Source organism: Chlamydotis macqueenii, chromosome 1 (genome assembly GCF_036417535.1).
Source record: "Chlamydotis macqueenii isolate bChlMac1 chromosome 1, bChlMac1.mat, whole genome shotgun sequence".
Classification (NCBI taxonomy): domain Eukaryota; kingdom Metazoa; phylum Chordata; class Aves; order Otidiformes; family Otididae; genus Chlamydotis; species Chlamydotis macqueenii.
Genome location: NC_141556.1, coordinates 60,952,032 through 60,973,261, shown reverse-complemented (window position 1 = coordinate 60,973,261; position 21,230 = coordinate 60,952,032). Strand labels below are relative to the sequence as shown.

The 21,230-nt window shown below is 41.9% G+C and overlaps 1 protein-coding gene across 2 annotated transcripts; it reads left to right on the top strand.

Moving 5' to 3' along the window:
• Positions 1-1,459: 1,459 nt before the first annotated feature.
• On the top strand, positions 1,460-19,840 carry C1H12orf75 (chromosome 1 C12orf75 homolog). 2 transcript variants are annotated; one of them, XM_086740141.1, is made up of 7 exons: positions 1,519-1,583; positions 8,624-8,648; positions 15,230-15,265; positions 15,483-15,598; positions 16,401-16,480; positions 17,286-17,326; positions 18,654-19,840. In XM_086740141.1, exons 3-7 carry the CDS (start codon positions 15,250-15,252, stop codon positions 18,662-18,664), a joined length of 264 nt encoding a protein of 87 aa, XP_086596267.1. In that variant the 5' UTR covers positions 1,519-1,583; positions 8,624-8,648; positions 15,230-15,249; the 3' UTR covers positions 18,665-19,840. The 2 variants fall into 2 exon arrangements, with proteins under 2 accessions (XP_086596268.1, XP_086596267.1); XM_086740142.1 differs by lacking the exon at positions 15,483-15,598 and having other exon boundaries at positions 1,460-1,583.
• The last annotated feature ends 1,390 nt before the right edge of the window (positions 19,841-21,230 follow it).

Below are 21,230 nucleotides of genomic sequence, written 5' to 3'. Positions count from 1 at the left end.
AGAGCTTTCACTTAATTAACTTGCTTATGCGGCTGTATTTTGCTGCCAGTTATTTTCAGTAATGAAATGCTCAGTTTGCGTGGCACACAGGTAAAGTTGAAATTAAAGCATGTCTTCTCATTTGAAATAGGAGGCACCTACAATGCAGCTTACCTCGGGGCCAAGAGAAAAAGCTTGCCTCAGGGCCCTTTTTTTTGAAACGTTCAGGAGAAGCTGACAATCATTGCAATCCCAGACAGTGCATAGAGGAATGTACAACATTCCCTTTGTCCTAAGTCCCCTGGAACCTCTACTAGCTCCGGCTCTGGATGGATATGCTGGAAGTTTCTTGCCTCGTTGAACTCAGTGCAGTCCTTAGTTTGTGCACGATACACTGAACTTGTAAGAGGAGTGAGAGAGCTTAGCGACAGCATCCTTCTGTTCTCCTTAATAATATTGCAGGTTTCTGAACCAGTCTCGTATCTTCTCCCTGTGGCCTGGGTGATGGCTCGGTGCGAAGGCATCTCAAGCGGATTTTTGCCTCTCAGCTGCCTCTTCTACTGTGCAAGGAGATGACTCACACTGGTGTTTATGTGACACCCCTAAAACTTCTTCAGAGCCCTTGAATCCTTGAGCAGATTTGCTGTAGTGGTAAAATTTCTCTAGCTGGAGTATTTGCGGTTGTATCCAGTTGTACCCCTTGGGTTTCGGCTCCCTGGTCATTTGAGAGGACTGGGCAAGAGTGAGTCATCAAGGTTTGGAAATACTCTGCTTCTCTGTCTGGGAGAAAGGTTCAGGTTAACAGAAAATAAGCCAGATGTCAAATTCTTTTGTGGGAATGATACACATTTGGAATAATTAAAAAAAAAAAACACCAAACATTGCTTGCAGATTTCCTAAACCCTTCTTGCACATTTCTCTGTGCTGTCGATATTAATTGGGAAAAGCGAATCTGTAGCTCTTACCAACCCAGTGGGTCTTCAGTTTCACTGTCACGTTTCCGTAAGAAGAGAAATACTGAAAGCAACTGGTAAGTATTCGCTGAAAATAGCGAACTGGAGGTTATTGATCGCAGCCTGGACCTGTGGTTTCCCCCGCCCGTAAATGCGGGGTGTCCCAAAGCTGCAGTGAAACGCGTGGGGCAGGGGGCATCTTCCCTGCCCGGGGGAGCCCCGAGCTTCGCTGCCTGCGTGCGGGGGTCGTTAGGGGTCCTGCGGGCTTACGCCTGCGTTGAGTCCTATATTCGGCTTAAGGGCTCCAGCCCGGGAGGACGAGGGGAAATCCCTGGAAGGGGGTGGTTTTCCTCGGGGATGGACGGGGCGGGGGGGGTGCAGTGAGGGGCCAGGGCTAGTGCCGGGCGGCGGCGCTCAGGGCCGGCGGTTTCCCGGGCGATAGGTGGGGAGAAGAGGGAGGAGGAGGAGGAGGAAGGAGGAGGAGGGGTCCCCGCCGCTTTATCTCCCACCCGGCTCCGCCCGCCGCCGGCTGCCTGCCGTCGCCTCTCCGTACCGCACCGCTCCGCACCGCTCCGCACCGCTCCGCACGGCCGGGCAGGGCAGCGCCCATGGGCTGCGGCAACTCCACGGCCGGCGGCGCGGGCGGGAGAGGTAGGGGCAGCGGCGGCGGGGCCGGTGCGGGGCGGTGTGAGCATCCCCGCGGGCAGCCCTGCCCGAGGAGGGGGGATGCGGGTCGGGAGGCGGCGGCGGGCACACACCCACCCCGCCGTGGGGCTGCGTCCCCTCTCGGTGTGGGGAGGGAGGGGGATGCCCGGCTCAGCCCGCGCTCCTGCAAGAGCATCTTCCCTTCTCCGGGCTGATCCCTTTGCCCAGGGGCGAGAGAGTGATGTGGCCTGGCGAGGGCGGGCGGGGTGGGGGGGTACCGGTGGCTTTCTGGTACCCAGGGCTGTCCTTAGGGTCACCGCCTCCGACAGCAGCTTACACCCCACCGGGAGTGTAAGCTCCATCCTCTGTGCTTCCCTATAAGGCCACGAATGCCACTTCTGAAATGAATTTGTGTCACTTCTTCTCCTCTGCTTGCCGGAGAAGTTGGAGGATATTCCAAGATTGAGGTTTCTTGCATGTTAATGTGTGGTGCCGCTGGCTGGTGTGTCCAGCTGCCTCCCTTATTTGTTCATTGTTATTGTCAAAAGAGATGGGATGGGAGAAGATGGTGCTGCTGTGCTCTTCCTCCCCCCAGCCCCTGCAAAGAAGGAAAGTATGTGGAAATTGATAAGGGGACCTTCATCGTGTAATTAGAAATACAGGCTTTTCTTGATCATTTTTCATCCCAACTGCACTTGGTGAAGATTGCCACCTCTTTCAGCACCTGTATTAAGTCTTTCAGATACATTTGTCAGCTCCATAACCTCTTGAAAATACATGGCAAAATAGGAGCCAGACTCGTTAGAATTACTGGGTCTCCATCTCTCACCCTTTTAACTTCCTTCACCCAGAGCTTCATCAGTGCCTCGGGTGGTGCCAGTCCCGATGTGCGGAACTGAGTTTATCTTTCAGTGTGAATGATGATTCTTTCTCCAAGTTGCGTGTGTCTGTGTGGTGTGTTGCTGGCTTACCCACTAAACCCTGCACTTCACACTGACATGGGAGGGAGAGGCTTTTCTGCCATTATTGCTTGTTGGATTTCTGTTAAATGTTTGTAAAGTTTTAGGTGTCACGTGTATCTATCAGAGGCCTCTCTCATCCATAAAGAATGCACTGTATGAATTTGCTTGAACTTCCAGCACTCTTACTAGAGCTGTCCTGTTTGCACACATTAATTCTCTCCCATTAGCTCATTTCTGCATTGCTGTGACTGGAAGTTATTTCAGTATATGACTAGCATAGATTCTTACTGCTGGGGTGATGCTTGCTCACGTCCCGTTTCTGTTTGCTGGTTAAAAGCACCAGAGCAAGTATCAGAGAAGTTCAGAGGAAAATTTTGAGTTGATTATTAGTCCCTTTGTGGTAGCTTCTTGATTAAAGTCGATGGGGCCACCCTGTGAAACTTGTACCAGGACACAAACGGGTAAATGTCGGACAGACTACCTCTGCCAGCGGTAGTACTTAGTGAATTATGTTGAACAACAAGTTTGTTTGTTTAAATAAATGTGTCCCCTGTTGCATTAAAGGCAGCTATTTTCAACAGGTTTCAGTTTGTTGATTCATAAATTATAGTTACTGAAGATACGGCCCCTTCGGTAGTTTAACTTACCTGTGCTGTTATTCATCATACATTTGAACTTGCATTTTGTGGCAGCCTTTTGCATACTCTCTAGAAATCATCCACAGATCTCCAATAGCTTAGCACAGGTGAAAAACAACAATTCCATGTAAAATGCAGAATTAGTGTAATGAAATTATTACTGTTGCCCCCATAGACCTTTCCAAAGCAAATACAGCTCTGAGAGGTCCAGTTCTCTTCTCACTTTCACCACCGTCAGTCAGGAGTAACTCTGTGCAGTCTCTGGTGTTGTAATGTCCAACAACTGGTAATGAAAGTAAGAAGTCAGATGTCTACTATTTATTCTTTTTCTATTTAGCATTCCTTACAAAGTGTGTCTAATAAAAATAAAATTATTTTTCGTAGGGGAAAGAGAAGATATACCATTTTTAGTTGGAATTCTAGAGCTCTTAAGGAAAGTGTAATTCTCAATATTTTCTCGAAAGATGTGAATACTCTGTAAATACAAATTAATTTTGTGGCTTGCACAGCATGACTATGTCTTTAATTCTAAAGTTATGACTATTCTGCAGTCAGTAATGTCAAAGCTAGAGATAACATAACATATAATTAACCTGTAACACACTCTATCGTATTATATGACTAAGGATAATATTGTAGCATACTTCTCAGAATACATTAGACATCTTATGCTAGTCCCCATTTTCTTATGCCGGTAAAACTTCTATTGTAGCCTAACTCAATTTTTCCTAAGCAGACGTATATGTAATGATAGCTCTGCTAATGATATTATCTTCTGTTGCATGGCTAGAATGACATCAGAGGAGCTGTCAGGCCTATGGTCTGCGAGATCTAAACTAATACACATGATCTAGAATAACATTTCTGTCTGTGGTACAGTACTCCAGAACACCAATATAACTCATAGAGTTTAAATTTTCCTTCCAGAGCACCAGGGATTGGCAAAAGGCTCCTCAGTTGAGGATTGGCAACTTCTGTTATCTGAGTAAACTGATGTATACTCATCCTTCTTAAATCACCAGCCATTTTCCATGTTAACTGTGGATTATATTTATTTTTTAAATTTACCATTACCAAATTGCTGTTTTCCTGATGTTTTGTTAAGCTCACTTTACATACCCTTCTTTCATGTTATTCCCTGGTGTTTTAGAAGCTCCAAAATAGCTCTTCTTTTTTGGTCTTTTAAAAATATGCCCTTAAACAATTTACTTATTCTTCTAAGTTAAGGCATTTCCTTTCATTCTAGGGTTGTTTCACTAACAACTTTTAACTGCCTCCTCCTTTCTATATCAATTGTAGTAGCAATGACAGCACCTTAAATTATGGCACTCAGTGGAGGCTGGCAGTCTAGCCTTAATTTAAATATACAGAGAAGCTGTTAGTCTGCAGAGAGCTTCAAATACAGCCAAATTATGATGAAGGAGAACTTTGACACCAAGTTTGAACAGATTTATTAACTTCAAGTTTGGTGGAATGCCCAGGAAAAAATGCTGCCGTTCTATTTAAAATCCAACTAATTTTTACAATTAATGTTTGATCAGGTCAAGTCTAAGCTGCCACCTGATGAGCTGAAGAAGTAATCAATTTGAAGTAAATGGATATAATTCTGTCCTTGGCTACACTGAGGAATAAGTGGAATAAATTCATTGATGTTAGGATTTGGTTCCATATTGCTGTCTTTTGGAGCAAATCAGAAAGGAGCCTAGAATGGAAAATTCATTTGTAGTCTTAACTGTTGCATGCATGTACACATAATTTTGAGGGGTTTATTTGCTTTTTGTAACAATATGAAGTATTTGCAATAAAATATTGGAGGAAAATGTTCATTAAAAATTAGTGGAAAAATGTTTCATCATCTGCTCTGAAGTCAGATACTGGCACTTTTTGTATCCATGTTTTTATTCATGTATGTGGTTGCCTCACATCTTTTCATTTTTTTCTGAAGTTTTTGTCTTCCATGTTCACTCGTGATGCATTTGTCAGCACAGAAGAATATCCTCTGTGGCTATCAATTTCTTTCAACCATCTTTTGCATTTGTCCTGCAATTACTGACATCCTGCAAGCTCGCCACTAACGAGCTGCTGCTGCTTTGAAAGTGGAAAACACCCTCTCACTAAATGGAAGATGTTTTGGGATTAGTTTTTCTCCTTTATTTGTGACTATTTAAATGCTATGGGGCTTTCTGAGGGATCACAGCTCCACCGCTCTAGACAAAATTTTTCGTCTTCCATAATCGCTTGGGCTCAGAAATGTATGGCTGAACGGGGCTCATTTATTCTGAAGGCTGTACTCCTCCTCCTCCTCCTCCAGCTCTAAAATGCCAAAATGCACCCATGGTAGATGGTGTGAGCAAAGAGGTCATTGAGGACAATTCAGTACTGCCTGTTTTTTGTGGATGCAGCTTCCTGGCTACCCCTCAGTCTGTTGCTGAGGTTAGGCAGGTTTTGGAAAACCAAACCAACATGAGCCTATCGAGACAAGGTTTGTAGGGTTAAGGGCTGCCTTTTTTTTTTTTAGATTAAGCTGATGCAGTGGGAAAAAATGGACAAGCTTTCAAATATGTGAGGATTTTCTCAGGTCATATATCTAACACATCAAGGCTGTGAGAGCAGTAAGCCTGGCTGCTGTCGAACAGCTATGCGCTGTTTGTGAATCAGTAGTAAACAAGATTCTTTGGCTGAACTAATGGCAGGAGGAACTTGAGTGGCTGTAAAATAATGTGTCGCTCACTAAACATGGTAAAGTTAGAGAAATATGTCAGTGAAGTAACACGGGTGAGGGTGAGTGGATTGAACTTTAAAAACAAACACGTCTGTACAAACTGAGATGTTATTGGGATCCATGTGAAACAAAATCTATGTATAAGGAGTGTTCAGGCTTCCTAATGAAGAAAACTTAATGAGTTTTTGCATAGAGATACTTACGGGTCACCTAGCTGAAGTGATGTTAATTTGTAAGCTCAGAACAATTGCAGGAAGAAAACTGCTCTGTGAACTGGAAATACTTTCAGATCTATATTCAGGTACTTTAACGGTACTCAGGTGAATTTGGACCAAACTCTTATTTCACTTTTGCTAATGAAAAAGAGAAATAACACCACTGAAATCAATGGAATCTCATCAATGAAAGTGAGGTTAACCAGGTTCTTTTTGCTTATAAAAACAATAGGAAACAAACTATTTGTTCTTTTGTTTATTATATGTATTTATTTATTATAAATTGTAAAAAAGATCTCTTAAAAATAAATTTGTTTTTGTCATACTTAGTTCTCAATGTTTTTGTGTGAGGTGCATTTCAAAATGCTGCAGTCATTTTTCAGCGGTGATACCCTCTCTAATATTCAAAGGAAACAAGTGCTGCCAGGTGTGAGTGCTAGTGGCACATCTCTGTTCTCAAACACAGGTTCATAGCTGTATAGCTCGACACTAAGCCCAAGTTGATGGGTCTGAGAGACCACTCCTGTCCCCAGAGTGTGGATGTATGTGTACCGTAATTATTGAAGACAGGTATGTCATTGAGCATGGGCATGGCATTGAAGTGTGCCTGGTGACTGACTGGAACTTGAGTATCTCCACTGGGAAATGCAGCGGTACCGTAGGCACACAGTTCTCACTCAGCTAAGGTTTCAGTTTGTGTATTAAACACTTTTTACTTTTGGTATACCTTGTGCAAGGAAGGTGTTCGTTTTTCAAATGAGGATCCAAAGCACTGAGACCTCAGTTCAGACTCAGGAAATGCTCAGAAAAGGCCTCATAAAGGACCATGAACCTTTTTGGAGAAACTGAGTTTGTTTGCAGTGAGCTTAGGTTGAGAGAACAAGAAAGTTGTGGTTCTGGTGCAGAACCCTGAAGGTACATAGCTGAGCTGACTCTGGACGAACTAGCCGTAGTAGCAGAAAACATCTCCCTATATCGGCTGAGATGGAGCTTGCATGTAGCACTGCAATGCCAACCTGCCACCTGGACACAAGTAATTTGGAGGGTTTCTATGTAGTACTATGTAGACGTGCCTATAAAGTCTGAGAAAGCTGCCTGGTAGAATAAAGTTTTAAAGTGAGAACCGGAGCTTCTTGTGCATAGAGGTACTCCCTCCAGCTTAGTTAAGAGTTTCTGCTGATACATATAGCTGTACTGAGATTTTGCTGACTCTGGAAGCAACGCTAACAAAAGAAACGAGTACAGTCTTGTACAAGCCTAGTGTATGTTGCTGCTGGGAGGAGAGAAAGTCAAATCACAGGAATTGGGAGTGGAATTATGTTCAAGTGTTAGCTGTAAAGGGAGTTGTTTCCTGCCATCCAAGCCACCCATTCCGATCCTAGCCATCCATTCAGGTAGCCCTGGCAGGACTGATTCTTCCTCTCTGTGTTTAAAATAAGGATGCAGAAGTCATATTCTTACACAGCAGGGTGAGATGGAAGATGTTTGCTAGTTATGGATATTTTTCAGTAGCAAAAATAAAGTTTTTCAATAAATGAAGTGCCATGGCTGAAAAAAATCCAACCTACTACCAAACTCAAAAAATCTTTTGGATTGACAACCATAGTTTCTTCAGAGTGAATTCAGATAGCCTCTTCCAGCCAAGTACTGAGAGGAAGAGGAAAAGGAGAAGTGAAAGGTTTTCTAATGTCTACCCTAGCTTGTGTAATTAATAGAAGGGGTAATTTGCTGGTTACTCAGCTGAATGATATACCAGCAATAGCAACATGGTATTAATAACTTGGGAGGAACAGGAAAGAGTTTGTATGTGAGTGAATGTTCCTCTCCCAGCAAGAAGCATCTGAGTCACCAAAAAAAATATCAGCCACCGAGTCAGGCAGCCAGGTGGTAGCTTTTGTCTTTTTGCTTTTTTGTTAAATAGATGTATTAAGGGCTGGTTGATCTCTTTAGATGTCTGGGGCTTCGGCTGGATTGTGTCTCAATGTTTCTATTCTTTCTGTCTAGTTGTTTCATAAAACTTTGTCTATCTGGCAGGAAGAATGGAGCAGCATTTTGCACATGTAGTGCCAAGTCTACAACTGAATCAAATGTCAAAATAAACAGCCATTGAGGAATAACTGCTTGGTTAGTTGCGGTGACTTGGTAGCAGACAAAACCATCATAAGACTAAGCAAAGTGAGGCATACAAAATTCAGAAAGATTAATTTTGTCTTCTGTTGCTCTCATCCTGGGTGACTGCACCTGGGCACTGGTCCACAGCAGCATCATTTTCACCCGCTGAGAATCTGGCCCAGATCTAAGCATGATAGACAAGGGATAATATAGATAATCATTAAGGATAAAGTAGACAATAATGAGAAACCTGTTCTCTGACAATAGAAAACTCCTGTTGCTATTTCTGCATTATTTAGGTCAGAAAGGCAGAAAAATGCTTACTGTGCCATTAGTTGGTTTACAGGATTATGCCATTATCTTGTAAACATGCACTTTTTTTTTTTTTTCATTCTAGGTGCCACAGGAACTACTAAAGATGTGTAAGTACTTACTCTGCTCTTTCAAATATGTAACCCTGGACTTCAGTCCTACTAGCCTTATACTAGATTTAGTCATACATGATTCATCTGGCTCCTAACATATAATCAACGCCACCAGATGTTTATTGTCTTTAGTGACAGCTTCCATCTCCACAAAACAACTTCATGCCTTGTTTACTTTTCTACAGATTCCTTCCCTTGTTATTTCTCTAACAGAAATGTCTTTTCTCTGTTTCTGTTGAGAGAGTTGTCTCCCAGAGGTGGTCCTGTAACTTCAGACTACTCTTGCCTGTCACGTACCAGTATACCTTTTTTTCCAGAGGCCATGTCATCACATAACTTTCCACCACGCTCTGTGAGATATTTAAAGAGCCACTGAGGCAAATTTCCTCTCTTTGCAGGAGATCCAGTAACTCATCCAGGCTTCCTTTTCAAAGTACTCACCTTCTCTAGATGTTTTCCGCACTGAAGATAGTATCTATCTGCTCCTCTTTCTCTCCCTTATCTTTGAGACTGAGTAGCAGAGGGCAGCCCTACCCATCCTGTTTTTCTCTAAATGTGGAAGATCTGAACCTCTATTGTCCTGTTGCCTCTTGCCAACTTCTGGTTTTCAGCAGCAAAAGATGAGCCTTTGTCAGCCCATTTTGCATTTGCTGATGCAGAATAGTGCAGAAACAGCTTTATTCAGCCATAAATTTATTTTCCTATCAAATGAAACATTTTTAAAGTCCCTCTGAGGTCTTGCCTTCTTCTTTTTCATATAATTGGTATTTGCCACTAGAGTTTGAGACTGAGAGACCTGGGAAAGATATTCATGTTATGCAACAGGAACATTCTTCAGCTTTATTTACTTCATTTAGAATAACTACTCTAATTAGATGGAGGAATCCTGCTGTAGAAATGAGGGCTGTCAAGTCAGATAAACAAGTGAATAGAAGAGCTTAACAACAGGCTTGTCCTTGCTGTTACAGAGCACGGCTGAGAACTAACGTGACAGGTCTCACTTGGCAGATGAACACTGTTGTCACAGATACTCTTGGGATCTGTGTTACCCGTGTTTTCTGCGTTTGCAGTGTCAGACAATAAATAAATTACAGAAGGCAAGCTTATGAGGAACCTCTTCTTGATACAGCCTGCAGCATCCATGCCCTCAGCACTGTTTTTAATTTATATCAGGGCCTTTTTTTGTTGTACAGTTTTGATAATTTAAGTGACTGACTTAGAACTGCATCTTTCTCTTTGCTCTTTGGTAGTTTTAAATTTCAAAATTGCAAGCACTGTTAAATTATGAATTTAGTAGGCACACTTCTGTGCTTAAAGGTATGAGCATATGTAGAACTGTGTTTATATGGGTGTAAGCATTTGTAGGGCCAGGCTTAGGACTTAAACTAGGACCATCCTACTTATTTGTGTTAGATCATCTGTCATGTTTCAAAAAAGTATTGGGATAACTTAGAAAACCTTCAACAAAGTGAAAGGGTCAATCCTGGAACCATTACTCATTCAGATAAATATAGTGGAGCCAGCCAAACACCCTATGTAATAACATGGTTGAGCCTTCTCGTCAGACATTAGAAACACAGATCTATTAATGAGGAGTGGCAGTGATGACCCAAAAAGTCCTGAATCAATCATCCTCATATTTAACAGCAGATTTTTACAAAGGTAGCAAAATACCAGAAAAAACTATTTTCATTTCATGGAAATGAACAAAGCAGATTTATGTTAACTAACATTATAAATCCACATAAGCTTTTATTTTACATCTTTTCACTTATATCAGCTAAAGATTAAAAAATTCTCTTTAAAAAACCCACATTTTTTTGGCTGTTAAATTTCAGTCATATTGATTCTGGTCCATAAAAGCATTTAGGTGTGTCCTTACTTACAGCATACTTTTTGATAAAGAATCTGATTCTTCAAACTCAAGAGATTGCTCATTTCTTGACTGCAACTCATTGCCAAAGTACCAATATCTCCTGGAGTGAGCAGCTGCGTGGCAGGAGGGAGGGCTGGATCATGCTGTGAGCCCTCCTGGGTGACTGCAGTGAAGCTGCTTTGCCCTCTGGGCCTTGAGTTTCTCCACCAGTAAGTTAGGGATGATGACATGATCGTCCTACACAAAGTGCTGTGAGACTGAGGGCTTTGCGGTGACAAGAAGGACTATGGTCTGGGAATGTGATCTCTCCTTGTGTACTCCGACCCTCAAATCAATGGTGAATCTGTTGGCCAACTTCAAACAATGATCCTGCCCCACTAATAAAGAGAAGTACGTCACTGCTGAGTGTAAAAACTTAGATCACAGAATCATGAAAGCATAGAATGGTTTGGGTTGGAAGGGACCTTTAAAGGCCATCTAGTCCAACCCCCCTGCAAGAAGCGGGGACACCTACTACCAGATCAGGTTGCTCAGAGCCCTGTCCAACCTGGCCTTGAATGTTTCCAGGGATGGGGCATCCACCACCTCTCTGGGCAACCTGTTCCAGTGCTCCACCACCCTCCTTGCAAAAAATTTCTTCCTTATATCTAGTATAAATCTACCCCTTTTAGTTTAAAACCATTACCCCTTGTCCTATCACAACAGGCCCTCCTAAAGTTTGTCTCCATCTTTCTTATAGGTTCCCTTTAAGTACTGGAAGAAGAGGTAAAGTATGCTAGAAAATAAGGCAATGCCTTTCATATTCAGAACTAAGTGGCTAAGTTCAGAGAAAAATTAGTAACAGTAGGAAAGAAAGGACACAGCAGTTCAAGCTTGTTTCAAAATATTGGGAAGAAATCTGTCAAATACAAATGACAGGCCCTTGTTCCCAAGAAATGCTGAGAAACTGTGCAGAAGTAGTCCGTCACTTGTGCAAAGTTCAGTGACTTATTTCTGGTGGGACTACTGAGCATGGCTAGAAACATGCTCGGTGTGAACAGAGTCATAAAAGCTGAGGTAAGAAAAATACAAATGGCATGAATTAATGTGAATAGCTGTCATCTGATATTTAAAATACTATGTGAAAAATGGCAGTTTCTTTTATCATCAAATGGACATAGGACCGATGGATGTGAAAACTGACAGTTGAACTAAGTATATTTTTCAGACTTGGGAGGGTGACAGAAAGCCTCTTGGGATAGACAAATCCTTACCAAAAGAAACATTTATTCTAGCTGAAAATAGAATGCCGTTATGTGGATTTGCTGTTAAGTCTGCCTACTGGCTACAGGACTCCACCTACGCTACCTGCTGAAAAATGTGCTCACAGTTCCTCTGCAGTAGATATCCACAGTAGATATCCAGTAGATATCTGATGGAAGATGCAGTGGCACGGCAGCAGATCCGTGCAAAGCATATCGGACTGCTAAGTTCCTTTTGCCACCTATTCCTAGTGCAGAAAAGCTTATCCTATCTTCTTTTTCCTGGAGGATTCTATAAATGGAGATGTTTAACTATATTTTTTATGCTAGATTCTTTCTTCATCCCTGACATAAGAAGAAGCTAGAGACACATTGGAGGTAGAGAGGGAGAGAGAAAGGATGTGCTGGATTCCCATATCCCCATACCCTCTCTGAGTCTGGGAGATGTGGCAATGGGAGCACTACCAAAACCAAAGGAGATTCTTTCCATTCTCATGTCCACATGGTCAAGCGTTGCCGTTGCAGCCCTGCTCCCTGGAGCCACCCATGTTCACCCAGCCTGGGCACAGGAGCAGCAGCTGGTGCCTGGGAATTTGAACGTGTGAAATCAGTGGGCAACATTCACAATGGGGCCTTAAACCACAGTGTGTGAAAACGAGAGGTGTCTGAATATGCGTAATGCATAAACTGGAGCAGCACTCCTTCCCATGCTGCTTAGAAAGGAGTGCCCAGAAAGGAGTGGAAAATGGCTTCTTCCTTAAGTGCCATCACCAGAAATTGTCTTTTATTTTCCCTCTCATGCTTTCATGTTCCTCCTGTCTCTGCTCACCTCCTCTTTCCTAGCAGGACTACAACAGATTGCACCCAGCCCAAGAGCTATGGCCTATACAATCCCAGATTACAGTTGCTGGGCATTTAAGGGAAAAGGTATTGCAAAATTAGACTTGATTTGTAGCTATTAAGAGGAAAGGAAGAAAGTAAAATGTTTAAAAAAACTTAGTCTGCTTAATCACAGACCAGTATAATTTGTTTTGGTGAGAGAATGACAGTAGTGGTCAAGTGATGGCCCATTACAAAACCTTTCTAGAACAGAAGAAAATAGCCCTGTTGCCTAGTAGAGGCTTTTTTTTTTTTTTAAACATTGACATTAATTTCCTGTTGGACATTATTGATTGTTATTGTTACAACTCAATTTTAGAGGCTTTGAGCTGCACATGAAGTTGGCAGTGCTTTTGAAGGATTCTTTTCTCTGGATAACGGTTAATCTGGATTATAGAAAATGCTTCTGGTTGTTAGAGAAAATCAATCATGTGACACATTCAGTTGGTTCAACAGAAATGATTGTTTGTCATCTTTTGGCATCCCTTTCTTAAAGTAGTGTCATTTTTTTTTTTTGGTAAAAATACAGGGCTCATTTCTACTGATTGATACATACAGGCTTTCCACTTTCTTCAGCTGGAATTGGCCCACACTAGGACAGAGCAGCTTCACAGTCCTCAAGGAAAGTCCTCTCTGCATTTTTCTGGCTGTGTATGTGAGGACTGCAAGGTGGCTTAGGCCACATGGTGGGAGATCATGGGAGATGCCTTCTGGAATGGCACCAGCTCCTCCAGGGAGGAGCGGCAGGAAGGCCAGAGAACAAGGAATTTATTGCTCCATCTCTCTTGAGCTGTAAGACGTGGGCAAAGACAGTGGACGAGGAGGCTCACCCCACTCAGTGCTATGGCCTGGGTGAATATTATTTAGCAAATCTGCAGCATACTTAAATTTACCCCAAACCTCTACTATTAAAAGGACCTGTGTGCCCTTATTTACTGTGGTGAAGCAGAAAGGATAGTTTGTAATGTTCTGCCACTTAGAAAGAAGATAAGTATAAGATAATTTCCAACTTGCAGCAGTATTTTTAAGGCATTTGGTGCCCTCCCAGGAGAGTGCTGACTGAGGTTTAAGGGGCATTTCCTTGCATTTAAGGCTGCATCTTGCTAGGAGCTCTCTGCACTTTGCACCAAAATGTCATTGACTTCAGGGGTCAGTGATGGCCCTACAGCCCTGGTGATTAAACAGGCACATCTCCCTCTTAGAATAAATAAATTACAGTAAGAAGCGTCATATATTATTGTTAAATATCATAGTTCAGAAATGCCTTTCAAGGCTACAGAATGGATTTAGCCCTAACACTAGGTAAAGGCCAGCTCTCAGTTTTATCACCTAGGGAGCAGATCAGAAATTCATGGATCAGCTCATGAAGGGAGTATCCTTACGTTCCCCCTGTAGTCCAGGCAATTGCTCCTTCAATGGGAATATTCAGGTGAGGATATCTGGGTGAACAGCCTGTGCATGAACATTTCCACAGCGGAGCCCTCCTTGGGTCATGGTGCCCTGTTTGCAACCTTCACCGGGGGCTGCTGTAGCCCTATCTCCTGGCTTCCTGAGTGGCTACGGTGCAGGACTCCTTCTCAGGCAGTTGTCACAGTTGCCTCTAGCTGTAGGGTAGGGGTGGGGGATGTCTGTAGATTTAACAGCACTCAAGTTATCTTGCCTCTATTTTTATTGCTAGGTTGGTAGGTTGCAGACCAAGCTAAAGTGCAGCTGCTGCCCCAATCCATACCCAGCCATGTGAGCAGAGCTCAAAGTCCAAATATTTAATCAAAGGTGGGTGTGTGGTTTGTGTGAACACTGACACTGGAGCACAGACTGAGACTGCAGCGCAGGCACTATACCCTCAGGGAGTAAGAATAAGATTTTTGTCTTTTTTGTACCACGTTTGCCTTTCACAGCAATGCCGATCACTTTACCCCCTGCTACACTGGACAGTATTTTCAGTCAAACCTCAGTGGCTCCCTATCGACCTACAGACTGATCTGTGATTTTACCCTGAAGGTAAAAGGGAAGTAATTGCCCATTTATGAAGGATTAGTTATTTGGTTTGGAAACAACTCTGACTTCTGGAATTGCAGTACCTAATTTTACGGAGGGGCTCTGTAACATCTTTTGGCACAGTAGCTGTGAAAGTTTATCTTTTTTTCATTCTCATTCCCATGCTAGCATGGATAGCCAACCCCTTCCAGTCCTCTTTTGGCAGAAGATCAGCCCAGACACGTTCCTGTTACATGTGGAGCCTTTATCTTGCTATTACATGTGGAGCAGTGTGGGAACCTGCTCAGGAAAAGTGTTTATTTACCTGTTTCAGTTCCCAAACCTACTTTCAGGCACCACTGGTGGGGGTCATGAAAACTAAGCTGCATCTATTCTCAATCATTTTCTTTCTTCTGTACATTAGATTGGCAAATTGTCACTCTTTTTGTACCTGTGTGAATACTTTATTGCATTGTAGATGACCTGAATTAAACTGGGATCAGCAATAATCCCCTTCTCCCCTTGCTCCTTAATCTATCCAGATAGTGACGGAGTGTCTGAAAGAAATGATGTGCTAATATGCTTTATATCTTTTGATGTTTCAGAGCAGAAGAATCCGTATCGGATGATGACAAAAGGAGGTAGGTGCTCTTCTGGGACTGGCTTTATTTGTAATAGGCTACAGTGAGTTCTGCCACCAGATGTACATCGTTCCTTTCTTCCTCCTAATTCCCACCAACACCACCAAAACAGAGAAAAGAAAAAAAAAAAAGAGTAGGAAATCTCTCATGGAACCCAATATTTATGAGTCCTCCTACCCCATTAGTGCGTTGGCAAGGGGTGAACATTGTCTCACAGCTCTAGGTGGTCTGCTCAATAACGGCCAGTGGCCTCTGCCTTCAGCCCAGCCCCACCACAGAAGACGGCATTGGCACGTGTGGGAGATTTCTGCTGGGCTGGAAATCAAAGGAAGTGTGAGTCTTTCATCAAACAAATCAGAAATCAACTCAGACCCCCAGGGGCTGGAGGAGGTGTGATTAATTTGGCACCTAAGGGGGCAGAGCAGCATAGTGGGAGTCTCTGCAAGTAGCTCCAGGCAGCAGAGGCTTTAAGGGCCCAGTTTTTCATCTTGCATCTGTCCCTGCTTTTCAAACAGGCCTTAGAGCCAGAAAGTACGCTCTGCAAGGCCGTGAAGGGGAGAGGGCTGGGCAATGAAAGTACCTGACATTGTCGTACTCCTTCCTACTAACAGTTTTCTCCAAGTGTGGCCCTAAGCAGGGGGATGCAGGTCCTGTTTATTAACGAGGAAAGGCCAAAGTTCTGGTTATTTGGTGTGTGTTGCTTGAAGTGAGGTGCTTCAGTGGTCCCAGTGTTGAACATTGCTATCAGATTGACTCCGTCCTCAGTTGGATATATTCGGTGTCTGAAAGAAGCTGGGCCACTGGGGTTTATTGTCACAACACAGTTGGAATTTAATGAAAAATATTAGGAACTTGGGTGAAAAAGAGCTCCTTTCACAGGCCTGGTTCCAACTTCAGAGTAACAGCTAGCCTCAAGGGTTTTTTGCCTGGCACCATATTAGCAAGCACGTGGCACTTAATGTGCACTTTTCCTATAGCCATGGGACAGGAGGGCTCCTCTGAGGATGCTTGTGCAGAGGTGCCCTCCTCTCTGACCATCCATGGTCTTTGTCATGCTGCTGTGTGATGTCGACTTTATAGGGAGAAGCGTTACAATGAAGCTCTGATGTCTTAATTAATTGTTTCTTTAAATCAGAAACTATGGTGGCGTGTACGTTGGCCTGCCGTCAGATGCGGCTGCCATGGTTTCCAGTCAGACGAAAGCTGCACCAAAAGGTATTGGAAGGTTGCGTATTGCATTTCTCCTGCTTTCTCAGTTTAATTTTATCTAGTACGATGTATTTCCTTTAGAAATCAATTATTATTTCAAACAGACTGGCTAGTCTTGGAGCCTCTTAAGGCAGTGGGGCTATTTATAATCGTTAAAGTGATTGTTCCCCTTTATTTAAAATTTAACACACTTTTGCAGAAGGATCCTAGAGCAGATGCTGACAATGTGGTACATTGTCTTCTGAACAGCTTCTCCACGTTCTGAGTGCTCTGCAAATTCAAAGAAAACAAAGCCCTGTTAGGACGAAGAGGCTGTGATAGATGCACTTGCAGAGCCTCGGCGCTATTTTTAGTTTTGAAGGTGTTTACTTGCATTGTGGTGAATTCCAGTAATAACAGTTAGTAAGTGCTTGCTTTCAGGTTTATTTCTGTTCTTTTATGAAACCCAGTGCAAAGTATTTCTTTCCCATGTGATGTTTTTGAGCAGTGGGAAAAAGCATTCAGTTTATAGGTACTTAATGGATAAGTCATAAACATATATTTATGAAATCATGTAGTAATTGTTTAGATTTAGTACAACAAAATGCTCCTGTCACATACATACACCACAGAGTTTAGTCACTGACTGCTGCTTCCAAAATTTGCTGCCAAACAGAAAAAAAAGAAGAAAAATAACACTATTAACCATAATAATAGAAGCTGGTTTTGGAACAGTAGTACTTTTGTTGCATGGTTTTTTTAAAAACATTGTTCTAAATTAGTGATATGTTACAATGTTTTAACCGTTTTTACCTTTTGTTTTCTAATTAAGATTAGAAGGAAATAAACACATCAAGATCCAAACAGCTGGAGGTACAGTATGTCTTAATTCATGTTGTGTGCTTGGCATGTATTCATTGAACAGAAACAAGGTGGCAACGCTTCCCGTGCTGCCCTCGAGTGGTCTGGGAATTGCCCAGACCCTTCTCCAGCTGCAGCGTAGCTCTTCTAAAGGCTGGACCACGGGTTGGTTCTCATTGGTGCAGATGTAAATTAAAAAGAGGGTAAAGTCACCTTCTTGAGGAGAAGTAAGGAAACACTGTATTACCCCTTTTGTGAATGAATAAAAATCAAGTGTTTTTTGTATTCACCTTCAACCACAACACAGCTAATCCTGCAGCGGTACTAAGACCTTCCATGAGAGGTGAGATGCATCAGCAATGCGTAGACCAGCATCTGTAGAGACAAAGCTTTTCCCAAGAGCAAGTAGTTTGCAGTTAGAAAACATCTTTTCCATTTTGGAGAGGACCTTGAGGACCAAAGTGAGGCACCCACTAAGTAAATTACTGGAGCTTTCCTCTTGCTATGGGAGAATCTGTGGGACTTCATTCTCCACCGGCCAGAATAGGACAGTGAATATTTATAGGCTCTATTCCTGACTTAAGAGTTTCAACTAACTAACTAAAAAAAAGTCCTTTACGAGTTCAAGTCTGAAGAAAAATGAAACAAGCTAAGTTTCCATTCAGAATTTGAACTGAATAAACATTGACACATTTCAAAAGAGAGCAGTTTTGGTGTCTAGCCAGTGGGGATGGGGAAGTGGAACCCTTCCCTAATTTAAGTGAAGAGCCAGAAAGAGTTCTGGCTGGTTCTGGTGCTGTATGCAGGCCCAGTAGAGCAGAACACACATGGATTGATTATATACAGGGAGACCTGCAGCTGGTCATCACAGCTAATTTCGGTAATCCAGCTGAGATGTCTAAGCTAGGAACACCATCACCCTTGACCTGGGCAAGACTGAAGCACCTTCTTGAGGCTGCAGCTTTTCATGTGGTTGATGATACTTATCTAGGAGCTTTAGTTAAATGCCTGATGTTGGGTAGAATCAATCACTTGACATTTTTTGATGTTCAAAGTAGTTGAAAGTGCACTTTGCCTTTGTTGGTGCAAGACTGGGGGTTGGCTGCTGACTCAGGCTAAAAACCACGTAGGCAGATGAGCCCCTTTAAATCTGCAAAGGGTCCTCTGAGCTCCACAAGTTCATGAGCCTGTGTGTTTGGAAGGCATAGACTACAAATCTGTCAGCTTCTAACGATGACCTAGTTTGCTGTTTTCTGTGTAGAGTGTTACTGTATTGTTTTACCACTATTGCTTTGCCAGTCCAGCTAAGTCTGTTTTTTTTTTCCTTTTTTTTGAACAGTCTTCTACTAAGACCAATTGCCAGTGCTTTAGAGAGAGTTGTCTTTCCGCCGAAGATTTTTGTATTTACACAGGCTTCTGGAGAGCAAAAGAGATCAGAGCACCAAAAAATCTAAACTGTTGCAAGTTCCAACTACGGGTAAAGCTTAAACTACAGTGTTGAATCAGTTTCCTATGATGGTTGCATTATGGAAACCTCCTGCTGTTCTCCAGTGAAAAGTGAAATTAATGAACTCACGGAGGATGTTTCTGCACAAGAGCTAATTTTGATGATCTGCAACTTATTTCTCTGTGGCCATATTGCAGATTTCATCAGCTATCAGCTACGCTTCGTATATTTTCTCCAACAATTTTTGATATATTTTATATAGAAAACCATTACTATTGTCCACTTAATAGTTCCTATGGTAGGTTCCTATAGATTAATTGTTAATTTACTTCAGAGTAATATATTTGACAGGTTTGCATCTTTTTGGTAATATTGTAAATTTTAATATTTTTTGCTGTGAAAACAAGAATAGGGTGAAATAAGCATAAGACCATCGGGTTCTTTATAATTACTACTGTCACTTTTATACAGTGAGACAAATGTTAGCTGTTAATTTTCACCTTTTAAGAAGATATTGCTCAAGGAAATTTATTTAAATAAGAACAATGTACTTCATCATAATATTTACATGTCTGTTTTTATTTTCTTCAGTTTTATCTCTTTTATAAAGCATTACATGGAAAAAATACTAATGAACCAAACTATTATGTTATGTCTTCTGTTCTGTGTAATATTATAATCACATTTCCTCACATAAGGATGAAGTGATAGTATTTTCAGAGGTAGCGTGACTAAACTCCAGTGCTGCATCCTCCTGAACTGCAGAGGATTTTTTAATCACTATTAGAGTTTTGTATCCCTGACTCATCACTAAGCATCTCCAGTATGGCAAATTGTAACAGACTGAGTGTTATTATTACTTTAGCAAATTGTAGTATTGAATAATGCATAGGAGGTTTTAAAATTCATTAATTTTATAGCAACTGTAGGTTTCCCATAGAACATAAAACAGATTGTACATTTCCATATGGCTGAACAAGTGCTTAAATTATTAAAGCCTTTTGCATAATTCTTTATTCAAACTTTTTTTTTTAATAAGACACGACATCCCATACACTTAAAAGCAAGCAAATAAACAAAAAAAAAAAACCACCCAACCCACACCATGTTAACGTATTACTGTAGATTAATGACCACTTTTAAAATTAAAAGAAAAAAGCAAACCAGAAAATTTGGACATGAAATGAAATGCTGTGAACCATGAAATTACTGCCCATTTCATCGATACCTATTAAGACCAATGAAAAACCATTGACTGATTTCCAGTAACTTGCAGCTCTGGCTTTAAAATAAGTTGTAGTTTGTTTGGTGTAAGACCTGTAAAAAGAAGTATTTAAAAATATTCTTTGCTTGTCCTCTTCTAAGTATTTGTGATATTATTTACCACTATTCTCTAGAAACCTGCTGCTTGGGTTATCAACGATTTCAGGCTTCCAGCTCCTGAAGACAAACATGCATCTCATTCTTGACCCCTTCAACCTTGAACTGAGATGAAATAAGCTTAAAGACTAAAAGGTGGTGTTAAAACGTCTCAGTATGAATGCATGATGTCTATAGATTACATCTGCAGAGTCTTGTTCTTGCAAGCCAAGCTGATAGGAACTCAAATAGCATTGGGTAATAAACATGCAGGTTTGCTTCCCACCTGTTTACCATAGCGTAAGGGTAGAGTTTCCACATCATGTGTTCCACAAATGGTTTAAATGGTTTGCACAGCATGAGTTTATCCAGAACAAAGCAATTAGGCCTATGTGTGACCTGATCATGACTGCCTTCCCCAAGGCAGAAAAAACACCAGTCGTCCTAGGGTACATTGTAGTTCAGCTAGTGCTCTAAAAGCCAAAACCAGATGCCAGTAATCTCCTCAATTATTTGTCCACTTCTACCCTTCAGTTGCTGTGAAGAATCATCAAAAAGGTGGACAGGGCTAAATTCAAACATCACTTGTTCTGTTACTGACATCTGAACCCTGTGTGTGGGCTGAGGAAAGAAAGAGGTAATCTTTAAGAAATAGCTCCTAGCAGTTGGTGGTGGCACGGTTGCAAAGGGTACTTTTTCTGTTTTACGTCATTGCCTGATTTCTCCTGTGCAGAGCTGCAGAGAAGTGTGGAGCACTTTGCAGAATTAGCCTCTTAATGATTCATCTTCTGAACGTGTGGGAGGTATGGTGGTTTCTTAATATTTTTGTTCCTCTGCATCTTTTAATCTCAAAAACTTACTGATCAACTGACAAGTGTTTCAGTCTCATAGACTGAAGCCTCTGCAAAACATACATTTATTTATGCCATGTGGGCCTGTATGCATCAAACTGAAGAGCTAGGGCCGTGACCTTGTCTTAGATTTGCAGACTCTTGCCTTTTGTTTTCCCAAGGATTCACAGGTCTAGAAACTGTGTGACAGGACACTGTATTCAATCTTGGCCAAATTCCACTTATGAAACTGATTTTCTGCTCATCAAAATTCCTCTAT